Source organism: Lissotriton helveticus, chromosome 3_1, assembly GCF_964261635.1.
Source record: "Lissotriton helveticus chromosome 3_1, aLisHel1.1, whole genome shotgun sequence".
Lineage (NCBI taxonomy): Eukaryota > Metazoa > Chordata > Amphibia > Caudata > Salamandridae > Lissotriton > Lissotriton helveticus.
In genome coordinates this window covers 1,954,626,463-1,954,645,963 of record NC_136061.1, presented here as the reverse complement: position 1 = coordinate 1,954,645,963, position 19,501 = coordinate 1,954,626,463, and the positions used below count along the sequence as shown (strand labels likewise).

The 19,501-nt window shown below is 45.5% G+C and overlaps 1 protein-coding gene across 4 annotated transcripts in view; it reads right to left on the bottom strand.

The window, feature by feature from the left end:
* Positions 1 to 19,501, bottom strand: part of IQCH (IQ motif containing H) — an 887,303-nt gene that overhangs the window by 59,589 nt on the left and 808,213 nt on the right. For all 4 annotated transcript variants that reach the window (XM_078683047.1, XM_078683049.1, XM_078683045.1 and 1 more), the window contains 2 exons: positions 18,868 to 19,038; positions 11,373 to 11,498 (listed from right to left, as the gene is read on the bottom strand). In XM_078683047.1, the coding sequence (XP_078539173.1) occupies positions 11,373 to 11,498; positions 18,868 to 19,038 (297 nt within the window). The remainder of the gene's footprint in view (positions 1 to 11,372; positions 11,499 to 18,867; positions 19,039 to 19,501) is intronic.

Genomic DNA, 19,501 nt, shown 5'->3' with positions numbered 1-19,501 from the left:
GAGTCCTAAACCAAGAGTTCTGAGAACCAACATCTTACAATGTACAGTTCTGAAGGTATTACAGTTGGAATTCAGACTCAAGATGTTCTTTGACACAGGTAACATTTCCTGGCGCGGTCTTGCGGATCCGGGCACAGGAACAAGAAAGTATATGATGCATTCCTGTGGCAGTAACTATGTGGTCAGACGTGTTCAGAAACATGAGCATCATCTTTTGGTCTGACAACATGTCAATGGTTAAGGCCATCAGTAGGCAGGGGGGCTCTTGCGGGCTAGTTTTTAGGCTGTTGAAAACCGTGGTCCTCCTTCGCTTGAAACTTAAGGTGATGTTTAAAGCCAAACACTTTCCTAAAAATCATAACAACGCAACAGATGCACTGTCCCATGCCAAGCTATAGGAAATTTTTGAGTTTCTATCTACATGCAGCAGAGCAAAAGACAGATTTCCCAGAAGACCCTTTCTCTGTTAACTCACGGTGTTTCTTCTTGGGTGTGCTGCACGAACAGGACAGGGCAATGTACTTTTTTTTGCAACATGTTTGTGGGCACGAGATGTGGGCAACAGATTACTTGGTAAGAAAAGGATTGTCAGGCTGGGCCATTTCAGCTGCTTTCAGTAAGGACACCAATCGACACACAGGAACTTGTTGCAATTCTAGCTAAGCTAATCTACACAAGGTATGCACCTCACCATTTGAGGTGATGCTGTTCGCAGGTTGATTTTGTGGTTGCTTTTTACGTTACCTTCAGGATTAGTAAATTGGTGGGAAGATCTATGCAGAATAGAGCTGATGATCTGCAACGGCAAGACATTCCCATTTATCATCACAAATTGGTAATCAGATTAAAGAAGTTAAGAACAGACCATCTTGGTAGTGGTATCCCATGCTGCCTCAGAAGGTGCAATTTGCTAACTGGTGCCTATGAGGGTTTCTCAGCACTCTTTATTCATCTGAGCAAGGAGTGGCTTTCACAATACCAGTTCTCTGTAGTGTTTGCCATAACCTATTAAGAAGATCGGGGTCAACACAATCGAATTCTCGTCACACTAATATAGAATAGGAGCTGCAACCTATGCAATAGACGTAGGTTTTACTCATCAGGAAGTCAAGCATATAGTGAATTGGTCATCCTCTTGGTTCAAGCGTTATGTCTGCCCTGAACTGTTATGGTGTTTTTTACCTTCTCTGTGCCTCACTCCTTTTTTTCTTCGCTCTCTTTTAGAAGTAATGGCTTCCCAAAGTTCTACGGGTCATAAATCACTGCTTTGTGTGGCATGTGACATACTGCTTTCAACCACTCTGTAGGCCTAAGCTGGCAACATTGAGGAATGTCTTCTTAAGATGGTGTGGAGTGGGAGCTCTTAAGATCACACAGCTGTGAGAGACGATGAGCTGTGTGGGTATCCAGATCTTAACAATGTGCGCCTGGGCGGGAATGACTTGGTAATGCTGAGTCGAAAAGATTTGAGGGAATCTGTCTTGAAGGAATTCACATGGTGAGGTTGGTCATTTCCAGGTACTTGCATAGTGTGCTCCCACTTGATCCATGTAGGAATTTATGTCCCTAGTATTGAGTCCAGGGCTATTAATGTATTGGTTCGGCGGATTAATGCCGAGTTGGTCAAGTAGTGTCCCAAGCCTGGTCATTTGAGACATATTTTACATAAATAAATAGCAGGAGAACACATTTTATGGTGAAGGTGTACATTTATTCCATTGGGGAATTGACCTCTTTATCAACAGCATCTGGAAATGTGCTGGACCTTTGTTTGTTAGTATGGAAGGCGAAGGACTTCAGTGCCCTGGTGCCTTTGGCTCTTGTTGTGGGATAGCAGCACGCAACAGTAAATGATGCCAAGGAAAGATATATTTACCATCAATTAATCTGTAGGACAGAACTGAGGTGACAGACAGCAATCCTTATACTGCAAGGACATTCACACCTGGTTGGTAACATAGGCTCAGAGTTTACCACTATAGAACAGGAGTCAGTAGCCCCTGGTCTCACATTGTGTGGCCCCCTTTGGCAGCCCGCTGTTAGGTGGGGGGATAATGACAGGTGTCCAGTGGTAAAGAGAGTTGGGACTGTGTATCAGGGATACAGGTTGTTTCACTAGTGTGGCCCAGGTGGAGTGTAGGAAATTCTAGACCAAAGTTTTGCGCCATTTTCATGGAATGTCTCAATGTAAAGTATTTTTATAGCAATCATCTTTATTAACTGTCATTTTAAATAAGTGTGTTTTGTTAATTATCAATGACAATATTGTAATGTGCGAGTTTTGTACTTGTTCTGAAATTTTTTGTTTCTGTATGTTTTTTTTAAATTCTACATTTATGGCTTGTTGTAGGAATAAAAATGACCTGTGTACCCACAGTAAATGTTTGAGTTGGACAGGCGTGGGGTCAAGACTGGGGGCTTCCAAGGTCTATTGACCAGGTTTTACTTTAGCTAGTATTGATCCAAAATAAATGCCTTTGCAAATCTTTTAGACACTCTCACCCACATGCATCAAGTGATTTTGGAGTCGCAAGCGGTGCGATTCGGAAAAATCAGCCGTTTGCGATTCCAAAATCACATTTTGGGATGCATGAAACATTTTCACAAAATTCACAATTTTTTGCCATTCCTAAAAATGCGATTGCATTTAAGGAATCGCATTTGTGGGATTCCTTAAATGCAATGCATGATTTTTTTTAAATTGTGAATTTGGAAATAGGAGGTGCAAATTAACACGAGGTTGACCCTCGTGTTAATTTGCGAAATCTTTCAAAAATGCTAAAAAATGCATTTTTGAAAGTGTCATGTTACACACACACATGTCCTTTGGACATGTGTGTGTGAAACTTGCACTTAAAAAAACATTTCAAGGGTGCAGGGGGGGGGTCATTTGGACCCCCCTCAGCACCCTTGCAATGCATCAACAAATTGTGAATCGCAAAAAAAAAAAAGCAAAACGGCATTGATTCCTATGGGCCTCTAGGCCCATAGGAATCAATGTAATGCCATTCCTTAATCGCGATTCGCAATTAAGGAATCGCAAATTCCGAAAATTAAGAAATCCTAAAAACTTTTAAGATTTCTTGATGCATAGGATTTTGCAATTCCTAAATTGCGATTCCTTAATTTTCGCAATTTAGGAATTGCAAAATCCTACAATGATCATGTGGCCGTCTGTCCCTGATTATGGGTCTAGCAGATGTCGGTTGAATTATAACTGCACCGGGTAAATACTGACACTGCAGGGTGAAGTATTTGCCAGAAGTGGTAAATACCTCTTATTCTGAGTTTCCTCTCAGAAAATGGGGTGCAACAAGTGGAATTCATGAAGAGAAGGTAATGCATCTGTTTAGCAGTTTGGAGATGAGCACATGATGAAAAGCTGGGTAGAGCTGTATGAGGGTACTATGAGGTAACCAGATTTTTCCTACTGTCAGTAATGCTATGGTATTGGGTAAATCGGCCAGACAGAGCGTTACTCTTAACCAGGAAAAGTATTTTTTTTAAATTTGTTTATTGAATTTTAACAATCAAAAATTTAAAAAAATAACAAGTAATACGGACCATTACATTTCTGCATTCATCATCCAAGTTTACACAAAACATATTAAAAAAAAAAGAGAGACAATCTGCATTTACAACTTGCCATTTAGAAGGGGAAGGAAGCATAAACTGTTACTGGTTTGAGTCCACCTCATGCTCAAGTACATAATTTGTAAAGAACCGCCAATAGTCTTTTGGGCGAGATCTGGACGGTAATTCTTCCTCATACGTTAATAACATATCTCTACAGTAAGCCATATCACACATCCATTGTTTAATACTGGCGACAATCGTGCCACACCAACACTTTGATATCTGACGCTTAGCAAGCAGCAAGGCGATTGCACAGAATTTACGCTTCACAGCTCTTACATTTGTCAAAAGCCCCAACAGGCATGTTCGTATAGTGCAGACAATTTCTATGCCCACCATTGCTCTAAGCAATGATGTGACCTCTTCCCAATACTTTCGGATCTACAAACACTTCCAGGCCAGGTGAATAAAGTCTGCCCCGTCAAAACCACATCATTTGCAGCGTGCCTCTGACCTTAGACCATAACGATATAGTTTCGCAGGAGTGTAGTACGTTTGGTGCAAATATTTAAAATGCTAAATCCTCAAATTACCATTAGGCGTAAGCAACTGAACTAATGCACATGTGTGTCACCATTCCTCCTCAGTTAGCGGGTCATCAAGCACCTCATCCCATCTCTCCATAGCTTTATTAGTAGTGTGTGGGATTTCATTCTGCGCTACTGTATATAAGCGAGATACTAGATGTGTTGAATTTGAGGAAGTCAGTACATGTTGTAGGGTATCCAAACTAGCTGGTTCATCAGGGTAGCCAGGATATAGCTGTTTAACGGCTCTCTGCAGTCTGTAATAAGTGAAGCGGAAGAGCAATGTTTGATTTTTAATGTAAAAAAGGTCTTGTAATGGGCGAAACCTTCCCTCATGATAGAGGTCTCCAAATGTATCTATCCCAACCTGATGTAATAACTCCATGCCTACCTTTTCCCGGTAACTGATAGCTCCGGGTGATAATGGAGCGGTAGTGCCGGAGCATATAATGGCACCTTATGAGCCAGCTGTCCTAATCGGCACCACGCATCATTGGTTGCGTCGATCGTGTTGATGTCTTCGCGTGAAGTGGTGGCCGTTTGTGTGTGACAATGGCTGTTAAGGGTATTGGTAATGCGTCTCCTTCTTCCACTGCCGTGTGTGTTAAGTATGTGGCATATTGTCCCTGCGCACAAAGGTAGTATAATAGGAAGTCTGGTACGCAAAATCCTCCCCTGGAGTATGGTAGTGTTAAGGTTTGGAGCTCCACACGCGCCTGCTTGCCAGCCCAGATCAATTTGAGCACCAATGATGTGATACGCTTAAAAACTTCTCTAGGGGGGAGATGGGGATGTTGTTAAACAAATAAAGAAATTTGGGTAAGATATTCATTTTCACAATCGTAATACGGTCTGCTAGGGAGAGCGGTAATTGAATCCACCAGATGATTTTATCCTCTAAAGAGGAGATCACCCTTCCATAGTTAGTACTAATGACTATCTCCGGATTTCTATGGTACCACACCCCTAAGTATTTAATTGGATCTACCTGCCATTCTAAGGGGAATTCAGTGGTATGTGGCTGGGTGGTGTTTGTTAGGGGAATTATAGATGATTAAGTCCAATTTATTTGTAGTCCAGAGTGCCTGCCAAATTTAATGTATTCCCTCAACAGTGGCGCCAAATTTTGTTCCGGGTCGCGGACATATAATAGCATATCATCCGCATATAATGATATGTGTAAGGGCCTAGATGGGAATTGTAGAGCTGATTGGTTATGTTTTTTGCGTACTAGGCAAGCTAGGGGCTCTAGTGCTAATGCGAATACCAAAGGTGATAACGGGCACCCTTGTCGTGTCCCACGGGCAATGTTAATCTGGTCTGATATATACCCATTACCCTAACTCTGGCCACCGGTTTTGTGTATAATAGCTTCACCCATTGCGTGAACATCGGGGGAAAACCCATCCCGTCTAGAATCGTGAGGAGATATGACCATTCTATCGAATCAAAAGCCTTAGCGGCATCTAACATAACCTCTACTGCCTTGGTGGTGGGTATTAAATAGTGTGAAAGTGCGAAGAGAGTTCTGGTGTTATGCGTGGTAGCCCTGGTTGGTATAAAACCCGCCTGATCCGGGAGGACCAGTCTAGTCATAAGAGGTTGTAACCTAAGAGCAAGAATCTTAGCCAGGATCTTAAGAGTTGACATTTAGCAAAGATAGAGGCCTATACGAATCACACACCTCAGGATCTTTAGCAGGTTTCAGGAGGGCTATTATCACTGCTTCTCTTAGCGTCGGAGGGAGTACTTGCTGATCGAAAGCGTGACCATACATAGCTACTAAGTGTGGGGCTAATATGTCGACGTACGTTTTGTAGAATTCACAGGTGAACCCGTCCGGTCCAGGGACTTTTCCATTCGCCAATGATTGTATGACTTCCGTTACTTCCTCCACCGTTATCGGTAGTGACAAATATGCCCGTTGGGTGTCCGAAAGCCATGCAACAGCTACATCTTCTAAATAGCTTAACACTTCCTCAGGTGGTGCGGTGGTCTGTGATGTGTACAATTCACTATAAGTTCGAACAAATCCTTGTAAGATACCCTCTGCATCTGTGGTTAAGGAGCCATCACCCTCCCGTATTTGTAGGACCGAGTGCGGGCCGCACCCTTCACAGATCTTAGATGCCAGCACCTTGCCAGGCTTGCCCCCCTCACCAAATTTCCGAGCAGTAGCTCGTTTGGAAATATATTTAAGTTTGTCCACCGCGAACGATTGGTGCTCTGTTAGGATCTTTCTCAACTCTCCCAGTAATGCTGAGTCTTGCGTACTTTCATATTGGGTCTCCAGTTCTCTTATCTGGGCTTCACATCTGGCAATCTGTCCCCTACTATCTCTCAATATTCCTACCGTTGTACTTATACATACCCCTCTCAGGGTGGCTTTAAAAGCTTTCCACAAAATGCCTGGGCCGTCTACGGTTGATACATTCAGTTGAAAATAATCCCTTATCGCCGTAGCTAAGGTATCGGCATATATTGAATCAGTCAATGCCTTGGCATTAAAGCGCCAGCTAAACGGAGGAGGAGAATAATGTGGAATCTGGAGGGACAGAAGTATTGGATTATGATCCGACAGCGTTTTAGGCATGTGCCTCACTTCCCGAGTCCATAATAATGTGTTGCCCGACCCCAGCCAGTAGTCAATGCGAGACCAGCTCCCATGTGTGTTGCCCCTGTGGTATCTGGGTGCCTCTCCCTCCAAAGATTCAGCATTTGTAGTTTGGCCATAATGCTTCTGTGCGGTTCTGTGGTGTCTCCCGATCTATCGACGTGGTCATGTAATGTGACATTAAGGTCCCCACCCCACAGTATTGTAGTATCGTGTACATCATGCATATGCTGCCATCGTTCCTGGTAAAACTCGGGTGCATCAACATTCGGACCATAGATATTTACTAGCGTCACTCTCTGTCTTCGTAAAAAACCGGTGGTAAGGACATACCTGCCGTTCTGGTCTGTTATTGTACGCTCAACCTTAAAATTTGTGCCTTTCCGCACCAATGTCATGACCCCTCTTGTATATGATGAGTATGTGGAAGCGTGTGTTGTTTCCGTCCACCGGCGGCCTATAGTTTTATGAGTGTGCGGGGCAATGTGAGTTTCTTGCAGTAAGGCGATGTCTACACCCCACCGATCTAAACAAGCAAACACCTGCCTTATTTTCTTGGGATTAGTGAATCCCCGGACATTCCAAGTGAGGAGGTTTAACCGCTGTTTACCTAAGGGCACATCCTGAAGAGGCATCTTACAAGATTGAATAATTGCATATCAAGTGCATCACGATATTCTCTCCCCCTGTCACAAAATTTAAAAAGCTTTGGTGCAGAATCCCCAACGCAGATCTGGTGTACTACATGAATTTCAGCAATGCTTCTCAAACGTTCCGGTCCTTGAACTAGAACAAACCCCAAACTCCACCCTCCCCTCCCACTCCAGCAACCCAATCCTGCCGAAGCCATATCCCACACGTAACACCCAAATACATCAAAACTTTTATGGGGAACACCCATGTGGAGGTCCACCGAGGGTACACTACACCATCCAACTTAATGGATGGGGGGCAGACCTTGCTTATCTACACAGACAAATCTTCAATAATCATTCTGGTCAATAAGCCGGCAGTAGTAGTGCCATTATCAAAACAGTATAACAACTTCCCAATACACTACATAGTCACAAACAGTAACGCATCCCATGTCAGTGTGCTACTGAGGTCCACGGGACTGGAAAAGTTAGTAATAATAGACCCGTATCATGTTCTTCCAAGGACACCTGGCAACGTTTGGCCCAGCTGGCAGTTCGAGCACGCACCACACCTTATGTTATGTGCGGCCATTGTCCGACCCCGCATCTGGCTGCCACGCTGGTCACCACCACCAAGTTTTACAAAGCTCTATGCAGTCTGGGGGGTGCAGTTCAACTCCAAACATGTGCTGTATTGGTAGGCCCACCTAGGTCAAGGGGCAGCAACATACCAGCTATCCCCATATTTCACCATCTGCAGTGTTCAGGCACGGTTCTCCACACACCTGACATTAAATAGTGCATAGAAGGCAGTCACTTACCCACCCAGTCCGATGTGGTCAGCAATTATACAGTCTTACCCAACAGGAGCACGACAGTCCTGCATACAATAATGATGGGTGTCCCAGCGTCTGCAGGGCTCAAGGAGGTCACACGTGTCATTCCATCATTCTGAATCCCGCTGCGTATCCGCTCGCTCCATTACCTTGCGCTTGGCCGTGATTTTTTTTTATAAACTCTTGTGCTGCTTTAGGAGTGGAGAGAATCGATGGTTTTCCCTCCCATGTCACCTTCAGGCGTGCAGGGTATAGCATGGCATAATTTATCTGCAATGTTTTCAGCTTCGCTTTGGCATTGGCAAACTCCCGACGTGCCTGCTGCACCGCAATAGTGTAATCCGGGTAAAATTCAAGTTGGTTCCCTTGGTAGCTGAGCTGGCCCTTCTCCCTTGCGAGCCTTAGTATGTTATCACGATCCCGGTAGTTTAGTACACGCGCCACAATAGGCCTTGGTGGAGCACCCGGTGGCGGCTTCGGAGTGAGGGATTATAAAGATCGATGATAGCGCTTCGTCACCAAACACCTCTCTGCACAGGCCCTCCACATACGTTTCCATGCGGCCAGTGTTTGTTGATTCTGGAATCCCCGCTATCCTTACGTTGTTACGACGTGAACGGGCCTCTAACTCCTCAGCTTTAGCTTTAATCACCTCGAGTACCTTTTCCATGCCGCCGCATTTGCCCGCCGTCACATGTGCCTCATCTTCTACCGCCGATATGCGATTTTCGGCTGCATTCAAACGCTCCCTGTTTGTCCAATTTTGCAGCCATACTGTCCATCCGACACGTGAGGTGATCCAGCTTCCCGTTGATGTCTTGCAAGTGGGTTTGTATGGCTTTGAGAATAGCTTCCATACTGCTTCCCGCCGCCATGTCCGTGTCAGGATCCCCTTCCGACTGCCCGGTGGGTCCTTTCGCCGCTCTGCGGGACTCGAAGTTAATCTTTGGCTGCAGCTTATCGGGTTTCCCCATGGTGATCCCGTAGGTGGCTCTTACTAGACACTACTCCAACTTTCAGCTCCTCGAGTTGGCAGTCCGACAGTGCAAAGATCCGTCCCGCACTACAGTACAGTACCCAAGATGCAAGGGGGAAATACGTGTCGATTCAACTCTTTGCGGTATCCTCTCCGTCCATACAGTTGCAGATTAACTCTGTAAAACGACTGTAGAAGACCTCACCAGCCCAGCGCAGTAGTTTGCGGTTTGCTCGCGGTCGTTTCCTGCCTCTAGTACTGCAGTTACAAGTCCATAAGGGTCCGCAAAATGGCGGATCAGCCAAGGCCATCAGGCAGTCTCAGGAGGGAGCCTTCGAGTCCGGCATTCACAGCAGGGGTACAATGGAACAGCCAGAGATGGCGTGCAGGATGCAGGCTCTCCAGGGCGATTTTTTATGTTTTGCTACTAGTTCTAGTAGTGCCAGACAGCGGTGTATTGCAGTCACAAATCTGTAGGGACTAGAAAATGGCGCCTCGTCTGGGAAAAGTAGTTATGCTCAGCAGGGAGTTTCCACGTCCAACATGTGCATCAGCGGCGCAGTGGAGCAGCCCAGGGATGGAATGTAAACTGTAAGCTCACCAGGGTGACCGGAATGCCTCGATGTAGGTTCAAGCATAGCGCTGCTTCAGATCTTGGGTCTCAGGGCTGGGCAATGGTGTTCTACACCGGACCTCCCACACAGCACATGGGGGACAATACCAATCCGCAGCAAGGGGAACCAGCATGGCCTGCTCCTCCCGGCATCCAGCACTATAACCCCCCATTTCACGCCGCTTCCCTGCCACCAGTCAGTAGAGCGCTGTCATTACGTTTTACAATGAAGCATTTTGCGTGGGTTTGGGTCCAGGCTACTTCACCGGCCTTACATCCATTCACCAGCCGGTCGGGATATGGGTGCCGCCGTTTCGCAGCCGGGAGCTGTACGATGCAAGCGACCCTCCTTGAGCGCATTTCCCAGCCATCTACTTACAAGTCGAACCCAGGACCTCTGCGTATCCGCCGATCGGCTCTCCTTCGGTGCTAGGCCGCCTGTGTCAGCGTTACGATCTATCTGCCGCCGCTCGATTGCTGCCTGCACTTGCATCTGCCATTTTACCGCCGGACCTTCTTGGTGCAATTCGGATCGTCTCTCCGGGAATCCTGCACCAGCAGTTTAATTGATCGTGTCCATCAGCGCCGAACTCCTTCCCATACACCACGCTGCATTAGTAGCGCCGTTTTTTGTCTGTTTTGCTAGTAAAAACGCGCTGGGCCGATGTCTGCCCGGCTGAGCTGTCGTTTCAGGCAGCCATCCCGCTGTGCGCCCCCTAGCGCCTCCTTAACCAGGAAAAGTTAACTCTGATCAGTATGATTTTAACAAACCTACTTATATTATTTTCATTCATATTACCTTCATATTACCATAATTAGTGTTTAGGTGGCTGTTAAATTATGCCACAACATACAGTATTTTCAGGGTTATCTGACATATCTCTAAGTGGGGCTATATTTGATTTGGCTTACTTTGCCTTTCTTCAACCTACTCTGGACTCTACTGTTGAGCCATGCAACATCTGCAGCAATGGTGCACCCTCTATTAATCGAGAATTTCAGATGATCATGGTCTAGAGGTACAGAATCTACATTGTTTATCTGCAATTCGAGATTCTCGGACCTTGGTTTTTACCAATAGTGCTTTGGATTCTTTTCAGCTTTTTTCTCTCTCTTTGGTACCAGGTGAATATAATGTTAAATTAGGACATTTTAAGACCATGGTTGCTTTGGGTTCCACAAAATGCAGGAATGCCAAAGACTCAAATATTTAGAACCTGGAGAGTTCCTAATCAACAAGACAGCACAGCAGATTGTAGCATGCATGGCCTGAGTGTTTTTAGGTATGGGAACAGCATAGACAACTCTGGAACCAAATGAAATTTAGGAATCAAGATGGCAAAGCAGTTCCTTGGACCCTCAGAGTCCCAAAGTATGGGAATAACACCTTCGATCATAAACATCTGAAGCCAGAGGGGCATGGTCTTTGCTCCGGTCTTCGGTCACAAAACTATAAGTCATGCGGATATATCCGAACATATCCTTAGGCTACGGACCCAGCGATTTCTTGGTGGAGATTATAAATAATTTCCTACCTTCACATCATATCCTATGCCATGAGCCTTACATATCTGGAAGAATACGTTGTAGTACACAGTGGACAGATTGCTGTGCTTCAGATGGGAGCTCATCACAGTGCAGCGGCTACTGCTTACAGCCACCTGAAAAAGAACAGAGATCTTTAATACAAGGAGCACAGTGATTAATGTGCTAGGATCACTATATATAAAGGGCATGTATATCGTTTTAGAATACACAAAACAAACAATACATCATTTCTGCATCATCTAGCACAAGCTTAGCAAACATCACATGACAGCATCAATTTACTTAGGAGAAACGCAGATACAGAGATCATTTCAAAGGTTTGGGGTGGCTTTGGGGTAAGCATGGATACCCCATGGACTGTTCAGCTCAAATCACCTAGGTAGCATCTCCCCAGGCTCACCTCCCACATATATACATCATAAAACGTTTCCAGGTCCTCTGTGTATAAGCCTCTCCCTTATCTGTTATGCTAACAATTTTATAAAGCGTGACTGCTACCCATGGAGTGTCCTGCTGCTTCGAACGCAAGCAGAGCAGAGAGAGTAACAGAGAGGGAAAAAGCAGGCAGATCTAGACTACTGTGGGGTAATATCGGGGCTGTAAAGCCACTGGGAGTGTTTCGATAAGCTTTGATGCAGTCACTGTGATGGATTTGTTCCCCGCACAAACCAAACACGTATGTAGCGAGGAACCACTAGCAAATTAGCTCCAGCTGAATATATATAAATTGTGAGCCAGAATGTCTTGATGGAACTTCTCCACCTCTTCCCTTCATCGCCCCCTGTCAATCACAATCCATATTCAGAATTCAATCATTCCACTTAGCACTGACCTGCCAGCATGGAACCATTTCCTGCTTGTTTTTGTTAAATTCTTTTTTATTAAGTTTTATCAATAACAACATTGGGCATGCTCAATTACCATATCAAATACCACCTCTTGATATAACATTCAGTACCCTTCACAATGAACTGTTAACTCCTTGGCTAAATTGATCAATTTCCTGCATCACATTGTATTCATGTTTTTGCACATCCTGGCAAACTTTCCAAACATCTATGCACTGTTAGAAGCCAACTGATTTTGTGGCCACTTCTGGACTTTCAAACCTGGAATCTAATACCAACTTTGGCACGTGATCAGAAATCATGTGATTCTTGTGAAACGTCTTGGTGTTGTCGATCTCAAATCATCTTTAAACACCCTTGGTGTATATTTCCCTGAGCCATATTTAGGCTATATCAATACTAATCTATATGTAAACATGCATAGACTATATTCAGGGTATTTAGACTTGTTAAGCTGATTAGACTATCACCACCTCACCAATTGCTAACATCTATTGTAGCAACAGTCAACTACTTAACAAATCCAGTGCCCATAGGCACAGTGGAAATTCCTCCATACCCCTCATGTACGTGTAATCCAGAGGGTGAGGTGTCCATCTAGTCATTCACCATGTCTATGTTTCAGTGGTCACTGATGTGATCTAGCCAAGGTCGTACACCTTGCTCTCGCATACCACGATTCTTTGCTGCTCGGAATCTTTGCAGCATGGAACCCACATCTGCACCTGTCTCCTCGACTGCTGGGCCCACCACAACAGCCATGGGCCTCGTGTCCAGTTGCTCCCTTAAATGTGCTAGGCCTACACCAATAGGAATGAAGAACAAAACCAGAGACAGGAGCGACTTAGAGGAGCCAATGGCTCATTTAATCCTACAGAACTCTGTCTTTTGTGTTTCTCTACACACAGGCTTTTCACCACGGATGAACTGTCGCCTGCCTGCCCACTCACCCATGTATTATAGTTGATAAAATTCCAGTGGTGTCATACAGTCCTCATCTTCCCGTGTACTTTGCCAGTCTCCCTTTCCCTCGTTAGCATCCCTATACAGACACCCTTCTCTTGTACAAGTTATCCGTTCTCTCTTCGTTGCTATTGCTTATCCTGGCAGCCTCGGACCACTAGGCAACTGTGATGGGGAGGGGAGAAGGGAGGTGGAGAGAGGGCGAGATGCGTTTATGGCCGACATGGAGAATGAGCTCACGCCTGTCCCTGACACTGACAATGAGCCCACACGTGGCCCTGACACTGATTCACAGCCTGTGACACAGCTGAAGTCCTAACATAACACATTTATGGCTGAGAATTAATCATGGCTGTTAAACTGCGGGCATTAATAACCCATTCCTCAAATCATTAAACGGGAGAAAGAACCATAACCGGGCAGCCTGACAGCAGCTGCGCTCCCTGCAAGGGCGCGAAAGGCTCCTGCGACCCGCCCGGGCTCTCTCTGGCAGTGCTTGTTGTTGTTGCTAAAGCGAAACAGTACCTGCACAGAGCGGAGTCTGATTTGGTTTCATGTAGGAACGTGGTTAAAGGAAGAGGGTGGTAATAGGTCCCCGAGATTGTGAGGGGAGGATCCGTTCAGTAGAGGGGGCGCTCTGCTTCCTGAGATGGCAGCCTGCCACTGTGCTCTCTGTGGTATGACCATACTAGCTGTGAGGGCGCGGCCATGCCTCTTGTGGCCAGGAGATAGCACCCAACGACCCCAGTAATGGACCTCAGGGAAGGAGAGCGTGTACCCTGAGAGGAGTCTCTGATCTCAGTGGACCTCTGAGGGAGCTTTGCACCCAGCAATAGACAGGCTGGGAAACCATCACAAGGCAACACAGGAAGAGTCACTATGGCGGCAGAGACACAATTTCTCGGTCAGTTGGATCTTCGTTTCCTGTGGTAGGTTAGGTACATCCTTCCACTGACCGGAATACTCTTTGTTTCATATGAGAATGACTAGATCTCTGTGATCTGGGGGCAAAGCAGCATGTCACCGGAAGGGGTCAGTGTGCTCTGGCACTTTGAAGAAGGATCCTTCTGGCCCAAGAGAGTCTCACACTGCATTGCAAGGAGCACTGTGCTGGAGATGGGGAGATACCACACTCCCGTGGGGGAGGACCATGATCCCAGAGAGGAGGGAACATGCACCCTGTGCTAAGCGAATCCCTCTTTCCTGTAGGGAAGAAAAGGGATTACGTGGACAAACTCTTCTGAGTTTGGTCTTAAACAGAGGATTTTTTTGATTTTCATCAGCTATCAATCATTTTGTCCCAACCCCTCTCACTCCCTCTTAAGCAATGAATGTGATATGTCGCCAAAGTAGCATGCATGGGCATGACAGACAATGTCAATGTCAGATATTCTTGTAAAGCACACAACTCACCGGGAGGTCTCATGGCGCTAGCAGCAAAATGACAGTGAAACATACAGTAACCTGATACCTAAAGCGAACTTATTGGGGAAAGAGCCAAGTTTTCAGCTTTCTACGAAAGTACTTATGATCAACTATGGATAAAATGTGTGACGGCAATTTGTTCCATAGCGTGGGGGCAAGGTAAGAAAATTAATGGCTACCATTACAGGAGGTTCGAATGCGAGGCTGAACAAGGTATGATTTAGTACCAGACCTTAAAGACCTTCCTGGTACATGCCATTGGAGTTTTTTTGCTAGGTAGCTTGGGCCAATATCATATATTGTCTTCTGTGTAAGACTTAAGATTTTGAAATGGCCTCTTTGTCGCACCGGAAGCCAGTGGAGGGTTTTAAGACTTGGGGCGGAAGGAGATGTAGGGGGAAGATTAAGAATAAGTCTGGCTGCGGTATTTTGAAGAATCTGGAGCTTGGAAAGCAGGTCCTCATTAAGTGCCGTAAACAAAGCGTTTCCATAATCAAGACGGCTAAAAACAAGACCCTACACCAAAGGTTTCCTTGCTTCAATGGGTAGCCACTTAAAGATTTTACAGAGATTACCCCCAATCCCATAGCAGACGCCTAACACCTGGTTAACATGGGATTTCATGGACAGGGAACTGTCGATGGTAATGCCTAGATTACGTACTGCTGACTTGGGAGAAGGACATGTACCTAACTCAGGGGGCCACAATCTTGCGCCCAGAATTGCTCAGCTCTACCAAATAGGATAATCTCAGTCTTGCTGGTATCGTGAAAATACAAATGTTTGAGCAACTGTCTGTTACTTTAGCTCAAGTAGCAATCCCCCATGCCATGTGAGTTTGTGAAGCTGCCAGGCATTCTGCGTTTAAACTGCCGCTCCAGGCTTGACGCTTTCTTCCTCTCTCGACCCCTCTAGAATGGGGCAGGCAGTTCCATCAAAAGCACATGAGCACTAAGGGCACGCACAGTTGCCTAGGTTTTTCTTGTGCCCTTTGGTTTATTTCCCAAAAAACTATGAAATCTCACATAATTCTATGTAAGTTGAACTGTTGCATGAACATATTAACTTTTAAATGTTTTAAGATTGCACACTGACTTTTTTCATCATTTTGTAATAAAATGTTGTCCCAACAAAGAGTAAAATCTAATCTAACACTAACAGGCAAAAAACGTGCGGGCTAGATGCCAACCACGGTTTCACAGTGCTTGCAAAAAACATAAGGCACAACCAGATTGATCACTAGCCAACAATTGTGTGAGGCACACTATAGTCGGGCATAAGCAAAGAGGCATCAGTGAAACTCTGCGAAACACGTGAAGGCCAATAATGAGAGGTACATGAAACTCCGCACACAATAAAAATTAAGAACGTTCCAATGCATGCCCCTAGGAACTATTGAGCAAATGCTTAATCTCCCACTATAAAAAAAGGCCGTAGTATCTCAGTTCCTTTGTGTATCAATAGTAATACGAGCTCCTACACGAAAAAGATGGAACCTTTTCCATACCCCAAGCTGCGCTGTCTAATAAATGATAAGTGTGGACTAGAAAATACAGATGAAGCTTCCACGATAGCAAAGGAGCTCCCAATCAAAAGGAGTTTCAGAGCTAAACTCCAGAAAGTACAATTAATGCTAGCAGTAGCAGGAAATGTTTAAAGTGTGACCCTAACATGTTGTTCTAGACCTAAGTACTGACCTGCATCAGCTCCACACAGTCTAATGCCACAATGACAGAGCATCCATCCCCCGAATGGGAGAATGGACACGACGCTTAGGATCCGGGCCCCGCGGACCGGGACTCGTGCGATCCCGCGGGGTGCCTAAACCGGATCCGGCCTTCACGCCTAACGACACCGTATCACTAGATTGGCGGGCAGCCGGAAGCGCGCCACTGCTGGGCGCTGCCGCCGGAGTGGGGTATAAAGACCCCTTACCTTTTGGCCTTGGCCTTTTTCCTTAACTGGCCATCCCCGCGACGGAGCGGACCAGTGCAGCAGCTTCTCCCTCCCACCGACCCTAAGTATAGGCTTAGTAGGGGTCAGAGGGGTCTATAATACATGTCACCCCCCAGTTAACAGGGCGAGAGTCCTTCAGAAGCAGTCCCCCCCACCACCCCTCAGGACAGTACCAAGGGGTAAGGTTCGGCAGTCCTGGCCCAACTAGAGGACGTACACCAGCTTGTGGGCTAGGGCGCACAGGTAAATCACAGGGGTCGGCACTGGGTGCCCTGCTCCTGCCCACCTTTGTCGCAGCCCCCTGGTGTTCGGGGGCGGTGCCCATTGAGAGGACAAGCGTACAGGGTCATGGGACCACCCCTCGTGGATGCAGGTGGTTGCACCTTGTGTGGTCCAATGGTGTTCAAGATTGCGAGGTGACCCCTTGGGGCGGAAGGGGTCTTCAAGATATTGTTCTTCAATTTTTCACACAAAGGTATTGTGTTGATAGTTTGTTTTGCACATGATTTTGTCACTTTGTATATGATTAGTGTACATATAATTTAAAGATTTTTCTCGCAGTTTTTCTTGTATTGTGTTGAATTGATCACATTTGCACAAATTTTGATATGCTAATGTTGAATAAAATGACCCACAAGCTAAGCCTATCTCGTATCCTGTTGGTAACTCGTTTGGGTAGTGTTGGGGTCCAGTCCTATAACGGGTTACAGGTCCTATTGGAAACAGACAGGTTTTTAGTTGTCTGCAACACAGGGTGTGATGTTTTGGGATACCAAAGAGGGCAAGATCGTTCCAGTATGTGGTAGTGAGCATAGAACAAGCATTGCTACCTAGCCGAACTTTGCATGTTTTAGGTAGAACTAGTAGGGCTGGGCAGAGGAAGTACAGTACAACGAGCAGACTGCAGCATACCAATGACAGCACTCCTGGATGGAGAAAGACAGAGCCAGTGCCTGAGACAGCACTATGTTTAAAGTAGAGGCATATGAAAATGGCCGATTTGGCAGGATGCTGTCAGTGCAGTTGTTTAAAATGGCATGCAAAGGAGGCAGAACGACTGTGACTCAGAATTAAGCAAGCCACTGCATAATGGAACCTTTTGCAGCCTGGAGGAAATATATTTTGGAAGCCCCAAATATAGTGGGTTTCTGTAATGCAGAAGAAACGATTGCTTGAACCACTATCATCTGGCACGATTTAGGGAAACGCGGTATGATTTTCCTGAGAGTTTTCAACTGTAAAAAAAACACACACAATAAGCTGCAACTTAGAAGATTTGTTGATCAATGGCCTACACCAAGGTTCTTAACCTGTGGCCCACAGACCCCCGGGGGTCCCCGACGCCTATTCAGGGGGTCAAAGGTATTGTGGCAAATTAAATGACACTAGCAAGTTAATACATTTAGATACATAAAGAAGTAAGATCGAAGATTTGAAAATGCTCGGTAAATGTGAAGAAAATTGAAATTGGAGGCTAAAAACTTAAGTTGGTATCCTTCGCCTGAATTGTAGGAGCAGAGCAAGTACAGCAAACATTTCTAATATGGACAACTGGTGGTCTCAATTGAAAAAATGGTAAACCCCAACAAAACAAAGAGCACATATTAAGAGAAAAAAAGGCAAAGTGATATGCTAGAATTTAGCATCTCACTTCCTCTTTTAGAAAAAAAAAAACACATTTGGAAAACTTCCAACGTTTCCATTAATATTAACATTTCGATTTTTGTATATTTTTTGTTTGTGGATTAAAAGACACATTTTATAATTTGTGCATCTCGTTGATGTTTACTTGTTTCTTTATCTTTATGTATAGTTTTAAAGCTCTAAAAATAAAAAAATTCTTAGGCCGGGGTCCATGAGTCAAAAGGTTAATAAACGCTGGCCTACACTGTTCCTCTCATCCTGCGAGAGTCCGTAAGTGTTCTATATGAAACTCAGCACACACCCACTGAAACCCTATTATCTATGTATCAGTAGGACTCACGGACCCACACACAGCTCTGGCAATGCACGTCAACTATGATCCGCAGTCTTATGCCACTTCAGACAAGAGTCCAACACTCAGCTCAATCAAAGCTCCCCCATTCATAGTCTGTGGTGACACCTCCTGTTCGATATATAGGCCATTGCATATCTCTGCCAATGGACTCCGAAAAGGTAGATTATTAGATAATGCTGACGTCTTACAGAAAGATGGGCATAAAATACAGAGAACCGCTATCCCAGCACACATTGTGATTTGCCACGCAAATCGCCACAGCCTCCTTAGCAAGAGCTGAGATGCTCTCACCGGTTCCACCTGCTCCATCCGTCGATGTCTTGGGCGGTCTGGGACCCTCGTCATTTGTGGCACTTGGAAAAGGGCTGCGGCGGCATCTAGTGTCCCCCTGGTCATGTACAACATGAGCTGCGTGTTGGACAACTGGGCACTGTAGGAGAGGTCCAGGTCAGTCGCCCACACCTGAAGGACAAAGTGGACAAAAAACAAGAGACGACAATTAGTGGCACACCGTGTAGATGTCACTGCCATCAGTTGTATTGAGGTCATTCAACACAGTTGGGTATACGAAGGATAATGAACAGGGCAGTGACTCTGCAATACCAGTAGGACCTAGAAAGACTTAACCAATAAGACACTGCACTTCATTGTAATCTTAGCCCTGTCCTGACAGTTGGAACTTCAGAAGCTGCTACCAGCCTGATCCTCTATGCAAAGGGTGTCCAACCTTTTAAATGGTAGGGTAGGTTACAATGTTTATTTTATTTTTTTTTAGTAGTCCACATACGCACAGCAAGAGAGTCCGACAATCTCAATGACAATTCATGGCGGCGGGGAAAGAGGGGCGGTATCCCTCCTCCCCAGGGAAAATGTGAACACAACCGGGCAAAATTGTGTATTTTCTGTTCCAATTCGTCAGAAACCA